Source organism: Castor canadensis, chromosome X (assembly GCF_047511655.1).
Source record: "Castor canadensis chromosome X, mCasCan1.hap1v2, whole genome shotgun sequence".
Lineage (NCBI taxonomy): Eukaryota > Metazoa > Chordata > Mammalia > Rodentia > Castoridae > Castor > Castor canadensis.
In genome coordinates this window covers 2,598,534-2,609,135 of record NC_133405.1, presented here as the reverse complement: position 1 = coordinate 2,609,135, position 10,602 = coordinate 2,598,534, and the positions used below count along the sequence as shown (strand labels likewise).

Below are 10,602 nucleotides of genomic sequence, written 5' to 3'. Positions count from 1 at the left end.
GAGCATCGTGGTGGCAGGGACGCGGGGACGCCGTGGTGGGTGGTGGGTGGCGGCCGGGTTCTCTGCTCTGGGTAGGCACAAGCGGTGGGGAAGCGGGGTGGACGACACGGTTTTGCGGATGTGGAGCTCAAGGAAAGCCCAGGCTGGCCTGTGAGGCGATGTCCCTGGGCCTCGTCTAGGCGTGGGACTGGCGAGGCCCCTGAGGGCGTCGGCAGTCCAGGTCTGGGCGGACAGAAGGCCTGGTCTCGGAGGGTCTGGGCGGGCCGTGGGGGTGGGGGTGGGGGTGGGGGTGGGACGGGAGTGGGCCGGGCCGGGTGGGGCCGTGTGGGGCAGAGCGGGGCGTCGGCACCGGGACACCTGCGTGCTGGGCCTGAGTGCCCAGACAAGGTGTGGATGGGATCATTTCCCCCTGGCCACGGCTCATAGTTGCTGTGCCGGCCTCCGCCCCCCTTCTCCCGCCCCCTCCCCACACCCCCCGGTGGTCTGTCATCTGTCCGGCTGGCTGGCTGCCAATGGGTCCGCGGGACCAGCCCCCACCACGGGGTCACTTTGGGGACCGAGGGGCGTGGCCCACTTTGTCCCACCACAGGGGGAGGAGCAGAGGGGACTGGGGCTGAGACCTGCAGGGCACTGGAAGCTGCGCATCCAGTCCTGGAGACACAGGACTGGACACTGGCACCCTCCTCCCTGCCCCTCCCTGCTCCCGTGCCCCCGCTACACCGCTGCCCTCATCTCACCCCACCAGGTGGAACCGGCCACCCCTTCCTTCCCCAGGGCTCTCATTTAACCCTCCCTCACTCCACACCTCCAGCTATCCCTCCACCGCACCCGCCTTTCTTTACTGTGGCTTTGAGCTCCCAAGACCGACCAGTACTGGAAGACCACAGCCATGGCGCCCACAAGGAAGGTCAAGGGGACGACTGCCAGGGCCCTGAGGCAGGTTCAGCACCTGCCGGCACCTGAAGTCCAGAGCCCAGGTAAAAACTGCCTGGCCTGGGGCTTGGGACTCTAGTCTCCCCCCACCCCCACCCCCACACGCACCCCCAGGGGACGAAGGTCTGGCTCATCTCTGAGCAGGGGGAACAGGAGGGCAGCTTACGTCCAGGGTCCTTGCTTGGGATTCCAGGCCTTTTGTTTCTCATGCCTGCTTGTGGCCAGTAGGTTTCCCCTTGGCTGTTCCCAGCCCATGTGTGGCACCAGCACAGAGCTCATGAGGCAGCTCCTCTGGGCCTGTGCAGTCCTCACCTCCAACAGGTCTCATAGGAAGGGGGACATGGTTTACCATGGCTTTCACCCTGAAATTCAGGCTCACTGCACAAATGCCTCCAGAAGATGTTCCCAGGCCCTGGCCTAATTTCATCTGTCCTCCACACGACTGATTCCATCCATATATTTATTCCTGCTTTGAAAACTCTGGCAAAGAAAGAGCCCAAGAAACCCCATAATGAGGACACTCCTCCGTGGCAGATGCTGATCAAAAGAGCACACTTGATTTGTAAACGGTTCTCTTCTTTCTCCTTGTCCATGCAGCAAACAACCCAGGAACTGCTAGCAGTGGGGAGGACAGTTCTTTGTTAGAACCAGATGACCGAGATCTGGGGTATGGTGTTTAAAGTGATTTTTGCCTGCTGATGAAGTGCTGTAGAAAAGTTGACTTCTGCTCGCCTAACGCTATTCTTGTAAACTTACACTTGGAATATGACCCTTCTTCCAAACCAAGCACGGTGTTTTTCCGACATTTAACTACAAGCTCATGTGATTTCTTCACAGGATCGAATTAGAGAAAATGTTGCAAAGCTTTCAAGGTATGTTTTCGGAGACAGCTGTAGTTTAAGGAAATTGTTTCAGGCCAAAGAACTATTTGATACCAGGAAGTGTTAATCACTGGACTGCAGAAATGTGTTAAATGGCTTGTTCAAATACGCAGGGTGTTGTGTGAGTATTTATTACTCGGTTTTACAGGTTTTTTTTGTTGCATATTCTTTTTGAGGCAGGGTCTTGTCATGTAGCCAAGGCTAGCCTCAGCCTCCCGATCGATCCTCCCTCCTCAGCCTCCCAAGCACTGGGATCACAGCAGGGCACCACCACACCTGGCTGAGATTTTCTAACTTATATACTCAAATTGGTACTTATTGAACAATGGTGAGGTAAGAATAATGCTTTTATTTTATACACTGTGAAATGTTAGGAGAAAATTGGATGAAATGCTCTGTATGCCAGGTTTTGTTGCATAGTAAGTGATAGGTCTTTTTGCAATATCAGACTTTTGTATTTTCATTTCAGTTATTTTGTATGCCTGTCTTGTTTTTTTCTGTGGGGTGGGGCAGTCCGACCGAATCCTCTAACAGTCTCCTTGTTGAAATTACACAAATAGCATGTGGTGGTGAACTAACGTCAACATTGTTAGCATGGGGGTGTTGTATGATCACAATCGAACCCAAGTTTTAAATTGGTACCTCAGATAATAGTTACACTAACTGTGTGAAAGGTCAAACGCTGAACAAAGACTCAGAGCCAATTTTGATTATTTTCTGTCTTAAGGCTACTCAGCGTTTTGAAATTGAACAGATTCGTCTTAAACTATTCACGGTCTTTTTCTTGTTGTCAGATTTATTTAGAAGCCTCACTGAGATGCAGTTTTGTTATCTTGCCGTGCAATTATCTTTGTGCCTTTGGGTTGACTTTGAGGTTTACCTAAAGCTGTCCAACAGTAACCACTCTAAAGGTGTCCTTCTCAAATTGGAGGATACTTTGTATGCTTGTAAACAATATGCCACTGGAAATGCTTTCTCATAAAGAAATTAAGTGCTGCTTTGAGACCCTGTTTGTAAGTTTTGGTCAATAGAAATCTTTTTTTCCTTAGCTATGTTTTACATCTAAGGAATACAAATTGAGCTACAAAGAGAAAATGTCCAATTGAGGTAGTAGCCACTATAAATTTTCACAGAAAGAAAGGAAGCAAATACTCTCGATTTTGGAAAGAATGGCTATTTGCTAATACTAAGGGTCTTTGCAATACTGCTGAGCCAGCGTTAACCTTACTGAGTTGACAATCAGTGCTAATGCAGATATTCTTTCAATGTAGAGGACCTTGAGAAGTTGTTTATCAAAAAGAGAAAGTGTATCGAAATGCAAGTCAATGCTTCTATCAATACCATTCAGCAGATAATTGACCATGGCCTGACAACCCAGCATGAGCGAAGGTGTGCTTGTTAGTACTTTGGAATGAGATACTTTGTAGCATTTGTTTGTGCCGTTCATGTGTACATGCTACTTTAAGAAATAGCTGTGGCTTCTATTTGTTGGAACCACTATTGGGAAACATATCTGGGTTGATTTTTATTTTGATCTCCTCCATCCCCCTTTGGCGGTACTGGGGTTTGAACGCAGAGCCTTGAGCTTGCTAGGCAAGTGCTGTACCACTTTTCCCCCACCCTCAGATTTTCTTCTCTCTCTCTCTCTCTCTCTCTCTCTCTCTCTTTCTCTCTCTCTCTCTCTTTCTCTCTCTCTCTCGGTTTGGTTTATTTTTCAGGTAGGATCTAGCTTGTTCTCAGGGCCAGCCTCAGAACGTGATCCTCCTATCTCCACCTCCAAATAGCTGGGATTCTAGGTATGCATCACCAAGCCTGGCTTGTTTGTTTGAAGTAAGGGCTTGCTTACTTTTTGCCCAGGCTGGCCCTGAATTGAGATCCTCTCATCTCTGCTCACTGTGTAGCTTGGATTAGAGGCACACACCAGCACACCTGGCTCTGCCTTGATTTTTCTATAGGAAATAATTGCTTTTGTCCTATATCCTGACATCATAATTGAATTGAGTTGTATTTGCTAGGGGTCGACAAAGAGGACCTTTTTGTCCTTTCACATTACGGTCGAACCTGCTTAACAGGAAATCTGTACTCATGCCATGAATGTGCTTGCTGCATTAAAGTTGAATGTCTGAAACCATTAGTCCTGTAGTAGTTAACTGTATTCAACATTGTAGAAAAAGGTCAATCTTGTATCATAAATAATATGTAAATGCATCGAGTGCGGTTCACCATCCTCAGGAGATTTTGCTTGCTCAGCTTTTCCCCTCCTCCATTGGCAGTATGAATCACGGCAAATCAACTGTGCCTTGAATGTGTTTTCCATTCTCCTTATTGTTTTGGAACATCCCAGTGTTTATTGTCATCTTTTACAGTCAGAAGCTTTGTAAGGACTTCTTGGATCAGCTGAAGATTTTGATTCAGTTGTTGGATCAAGATGTGAAGAAAGTCTATGAACAAGGAGAAAAACTAGCTGTCGGTATCCGGCTTATTTAGCTTTATACTTCACTAATCTATTAGTCCCCCGTAGCAATAGTTCATGCAGACCTCCGGGAGAGAAGGTAGAGGACATGGGCCTATGTGGACAGAGGCGGGTGGAAGATGTGGTGATGGGACACGGGACGTCCTGTTTGGGTTGCTTTGCTTTCTCAGTGCGATGGCAAGGTCGTTCTCCCATCCTCGGTTAGAAGTAAGGGTAGGGATCAGAGTGGGTGCTGCCTTTAGGGCAGAGGAGAAGGCACTGGCTTGTTTGCTGAGATTGGCCCAGTGGAGTATGGGCTAGCAGTGTTAGTGTCAAGCCTAGCTTTATGACTTAGTGGTCATGAATGTAAAGTGAGAGCATTCAGCATGGTTGTGGCAGAGCAGGTGGAGGGCTGGGTCTGAGAGGTTGTGGTTTGAACAAGCAGGACAGAGGGACAAGGGGGCAGGGTATATATGCAAGCCAAGTCTGTTGACTGACTATAGTGTAATTGAAACTGGGGCTCAGAAAGTGAGGAGGACATAGGACTGGGGTACTGGGCAGTGACAAGTGCTCCATTCAAGGGATGTTAGACTACTGAGCTGCAGTACTGAAGAGAGTGACGTGCAAAGGCAGGGAAGTAGTGGCTGGACACTGAGAAAAATGAAGAAACAGTACACACTACAGTGTCAGGTGCCAAGACTCGGGAACCCCTAGTTTGGCATCCAACTTTGTTTTGACCTTTGTTAGTTGTGAAGCCATAGGCAAGTTTAATTGTTGTACACCTCTGTTTCAATCTCAGTGAAAGGGGACACACTGAGAGTCCCTACCTCCCTCATGGAGTTGTTTTGAGCATCAAGTGAGTCGCCCTTCGATAAGTGTATTTAAATTGCTTCAGGATGATTTCTGAAATAGGATTCTTGTAGGAGACCTTGCTATTAAACTGTTACGTAGATTCCAAAGTTCTTGGGAATGACAGAATGGAGCGGGTTCTTCCACAAGACAGCGGCTAATGATCTATGGTATTATATTGAGGTCAGTGGTGGAGGAACAGATAGAAAGTCCAGCATTCTTGGAGGCAGCAGATGTGCGACTTGTCAGTTGTTCAAGAGCTAAGGTGTATGTTGTGAATATTGTCAAGAAGGACACTTTCCTATTAAATGAATAGGAGACTGGGTGATTATATAGTTTCTGTTACAGTGTTGGCAAATGCAAGTTATATAAACTTGGGCATAGTGTCTGTTAAACAAAAAAATATTAAAAATGTTCTTTTCGAGCTATTATGTTTAAATTTAATATGCAATGATTTTTTGTAAGCTTTAATTTTTTCCCAGATTGTTATTCCATGGTTTTCTTTTTATACTTGCAGAAGATATTTCTACAGCAACGCAAGGCTTTTTTTCTGTCTCTAAGTGTTCATAACAGGAAAAAGAGGGCCTTTGAAAAGTTATATGGACAGTACATGCAGGTCTGTTGTATTTGGTAACACTCTGTATTCTTAGAAAACATACTGTGGATGTGAAAGTGGCTCAGGTGGTAGAAAGCCTGCCTAGTAAGTGCAAGGACCTGAACTCAAACCCTAGTACTGCCAAAAAATAAGTGAATAAATTATAAAAAGCACCTTAAAAATCATACCCTGTATATTTTAAAGGTGAAAAAACTGATTTTCTCTCCATACTTATGTTAAACAAAATTGTTCTTATACCTCTAAAATTCTTCAGCATTTTCCATATGGTATCCTTGTTCCAGTTTGACCTAACTACGAGATGAAATTTTACTTTTAGGATTCACTCGTGGTGGTCGCTATTATTCAAAACGGGAATTGGTAAATTGGTCCTTTTACCCAGAGATAGGCATGTCCTGCAGGAAACTGAAACTTTATCCACAGCTTCATCATAGCTCTTTGTTCTATAATCCATTTTTCAGCACAGTAGCGGCAGGTGAAAGTAGGAAGTCTATATTTCCTTGATTTCCTGTGTATTTCATGGCACATTTGCTTTTTGTCTTATTGAATGGACAACAGATTGGCTTATATGGCCACTTAATAAAGGGCGCAGACATATAAGAGGGAAAAAAGCCAGCATGGAGACTTGAGACTGCTCCATTGTTGTATGTGCATCTCAGCAACTTGTTTTCAGACATGTTGACCTACACGCTGTGCAGGTGTGTGCTTAGAATTCAATTACATGCTGTACAGTACCACTACTCCTCTTTCTCCCATCCTCCTCCTCTTCTGTTTCTGCTGCTTCTTGGAGGCATTTTATATGTCTTGTTCACAGTTCATGTTAAAATTTCACTCTTCCAAATTCATTGGGATGGTCGGAAACAACCTACTTTTCAAAGTACACGATGTCCATCTATATAGTTTCCACTACACAACTCCCTTGTGTCATTCATGATTGCTAAAAATTAAAAAAAGGAAAAGTAGTCATTCTGTGCATTCAGAATGCTCGATACACAGAGACACACTTATATGGAAAACGGTTAATTTTAAGTGCTTCTGCATAGCGGGCCTATTGTTTTAATCCTCCCTGAGAACCATTTATTAATTAACATGCAGGTATGAGAGAGGACTTTTAAAAGTTACTGCTAAATGTTACCGCTTGAGGTATGGCTTTGCTGTTATTTAGAGGGCTGCATGTCATGATCCTTCCCATTCAGTTATCAGTGGGCCCTGAAATTCTCACCTCTGCAGTTGTCCTCTCATCACTGTCTTTAAATTCTCTTGGGCTGGGGGCGTGGCTCAAGTGGTAAAGTACTTGCCTAAATTCTCACTGGTGCTGCCCTAGTTCAGGACCTCATCATTCCTTGCCTGTGCTATTAAGCTTTTATCCTAGGTCATTCTTCTCTAATCTGTCCTTTCACGGTCTGCAATATTATCTTCCTAACACACGGTCCAAGACTGTCAGTGGCTTCCCATTCTAAATTCTTACAGATTCAGATATCTACCTCTCCCACCACCCCCATCAATTCACCCCCTTTAAAGCTTCATTTGCTCCATCCTTTCTTTCCTCCCATCCCTCCAGGTTGACAGGTTTCCCTGAAGTAACTCCCATGCCTATCATGCTTTGCTTCCTAGAATACTTTGAACTCTGAAAGTTGAATAGTGGATTTCAAAATGATGGCATTTATTCATAAACAACTTTACCCTCGTTTTCTTTATTTGTTCCATCTTGACGTTACAAAGTTCCTTGTCCTGTTTGAACAAAGTTTTGTCTCCCTTTATGACAATATTTGGCCCAGTCACACATTTCTGGGTTCCTTTAGTGTGTTTATTGATCTTCTTGTAGTACATGGGATATTTTTTTGTTTGGAATAAATAACAACACACTTGAATTTTAATCTCTAACTCCTTTTAAGTGTAGGTGTTCATGTCCATAAAATGAAGTGAAAAGTGCTGGTTTCTAACTGAGCATGGCTTTTTATTTTAGAGCCTTGAGGACCTAGAGGAACATCATAAAGGTGTTCTTACCAGTGAACTAAATGCACTTAGAAAAGAAATGGATGCCCTGGGAGAAAAACTTATCATGGAAGCTGTAAGTAGTGTACCTTTAGAATTGATATCTAAGGATTGATTTGAGCATTGACTCTTTTACTTGAAGAAATATGTGTTATGTTTACCTAAGTATTAATAGTTCATTTAACATCTCTTTTCATGTTGCAACAGCGGAAGGAGATGACTGGTGCTTTAAAATATCTTCTAGGCCTTTCATTCTTATAACACCTTGAAGAAAGAAGCACAGCCTAAGTGATAGGATACCGTCATAAAGTTAGCTGCATGAATCTAATGTGGCTTGAAGATTGCAACTGAAGTGACTGCATCTTCTTTGTTCACTTGTTTCTTCAGTGCCAGATCCCAATAGTTAAAACCCAAATGTAACCTAAGCAGTGATGTGGCAGCAGCAATTCCAAAGCTGTATGTAAGAACCTTGCACGCCTTTGGTAATAATGGTGACCTTTTCTCCTTAATGCTGCCAATTAACTCTTGGCAATAAAGATGATTTAATTTTATGTTTGGTCTTAGTGTGTCAGCATCACTCTCCAAAGTTAGAAAGCACAACATGGAGGGTTGCATTGTCTCTTGTGAAGAAAAGCAAAGACACAATCTATTTTATGTACATACCTACGTGAAAACTCACTAAGTTACAGTTATCCAGCGGTTTCATTGTGATATTTCCATACATGTCTATAATGTGCCTTTATCAGGATCACCTCCTGTAATATTATTTTGACCCCCTATTTTAAACCATTTCAACACGTTGAATTATTCCATTTTCATATGTGAATATAAAGCACTTCAAGCATATTTATACCCCCTCTCTTTCTCCATCCCACTGATACCTGTCCCCAAACAGTTTAGAGTTTTACACTCATGCAGTTCTTTTGGTGGTGTTTTGTTTGTTTGTTTACATCTACATTCTGCATATGATTGCAAACATGCAATGCTTGTCTCTCTCAGTCTGGCTTATTTTGCTTTACATGATGACCTCCAGTTCCATCCATTTTCCTGCAAATGGCATAAGTCAATTCTTTGTGGCCGAGTAATACTCCTGTGTGTGTGTACGTATATAGAGAATATTTTCTTCATGCGTTCATCAGTTGATGAGCACCTAGGCTGCTTCCACAGTTTGGCTACTTGTGAATACTGCCGCTATAAACCTGAGTGTGTAGATGTCTCTATTGTATGCTGACTTACATTCCTTCACTTATCTGCCCAGCAGTGGTACAGCAGGATCATATCTTAATTCTGTTTTTAGAGGAACCTCCATACTAATTTCCACAGTGGCAGCGCTAGTTTGCATTCCGTCCAACAGTGAATAAGGGTTCCTTTTTCTCTGCATCCTCGACAGCATTTGTTGTTGTTTGTTGCCTTGCTGGTTGCCGGTCTGATTGGGTGAGCTGGAATCTCAGTGTCATTTTCATTGAGAATGGTCTGTTCAATTCATTTGCACATTTATCACTTGGATTATTTATTTTTAGTGTTTACTTTTTGGAGCTCTTGCAGGGTGCTGGTGGCTCACACCTGTAATCCTGTCTACTCAGGAGGCAGGGATCAGGAGGATCACTCTTCGAAGCCAGCCCAGGCAAATAGTTTGCGAGACCCTATCTCGAAAATACCCAACACAAAACAGGGCTTGTGGGGTGGCTCGTGATAGAGCACCTGCCTAACAAGTATGAGGCCCCGAGTTCAAACCCCCGTACCAGCAAAAATAAAATTTTGGAGCTCTTTATATATTCTGAATATCAATCCTTTATCCAATGGGTACCTGGCAAAGATTTCCTCCCAGTAAGTAGGTTGTGTCTCGATTCTGGTGATCATTTCCTTTGCTGTGCAAAAGCTTTTTAATATTACACAATCCCAACAAAATGGATGAAATCTCAAACAATTAAGAAGATTATAAGAATGATCGAGGAGGGACTGGGGATGTGGATCCCCAACTTGTCTTCTGTGTCCTGCTCCCTCCCCATCCTCAGAAGGCACACAAACACACAAGCATCTCCTCATAAGAGGTCGGTTTTATTGTCATCATTGTACAACAGTTGGTATCAATCTCACTGTCTACACAGGTGGCCACCTGCCAGGGCCTCTGAAGCCTTCGAGGATAGCCCTGAAGTCCTTGGCCTCATTCCCTCTCACATTACTTGCTGCCCAGGTCCTCACTACAGGTGGTGGAGGTCTCTTCATCCTTCTGGTCCTGCTGTGGGTCATCTTGAGGGGGATGCTCATTCCGCTGGTCCAATCCCACCAGCCCTCTCCCTTTCTTAGCTTCAACAAGTGCAGTGTGATCTCTAGAGGAGGCTTTTTTCTTCAGACTCCCTTGACAGGGTATGCTGACCTTCACTGTGGTCCTGTGTGGCTGGAAGGACAATAGGGAGATCACAGAAAGGCGTTGGTGGGGGGATGGAAATTGAAGGGGGATGGGAACAGGTGACTCCATGCCGGGAGTGTGATGGGGGGAGGGGAGGCCTGGAAAGGACAAGGAAGGAGCAGGCTTGGGGGGTGGGGAGTTAAGGGGAACAACAAGTGAGTCGGCTCACCTTGCCTTTACAACTGTGTTGAGAAGAAGTCCTCCTCTTCTTCCCTTGGGTCCTTGAGGTCAGATGTTCAGTGTCTCTGCTGTGTGTCTGTGGCTTTCTGGCCATCTTTCCCATGTCAGTGTCTGCCAGTGGTATATCCCCAGGCTTCCTTTCTGGGGCAGATATAACCCCTCCAATACAGTGAGGGGTCTCACCCTGTCATTATGTGGTCAGCAAGCCACTCACCTAGCCAGTCCAGCCATGGCCTCAGAAGGGGCTTAGACATCACAAAGCCCATGTGGACCTGTCCATTGGGAAGGG

General features: G+C 44.9%; 1 protein-coding gene across 1 annotated transcript; it reads left to right on the top strand.

The window, feature by feature from the left end:
• The first annotated feature begins 843 nt into the window (after positions 1–843).
• Positions 844–8,248, top strand: LOC141419546 (synaptonemal complex protein 3-like). Its single transcript, XM_074062462.1, has 8 exons — positions 844–977; positions 1,531–1,600; positions 1,771–1,805; positions 3,086–3,203; positions 4,181–4,280; positions 5,633–5,731; positions 7,695–7,799; positions 7,931–8,248. The coding sequence occupies exons 1-8, from the start codon at positions 890–892 to the stop codon at positions 7,982–7,984; spliced, it is 669 nt and encodes a 222-aa protein (XP_073918563.1). The 5' UTR covers positions 844–889; the 3' UTR covers positions 7,985–8,248.
• The last annotated feature ends 2,354 nt before the right edge of the window (positions 8,249–10,602 follow it).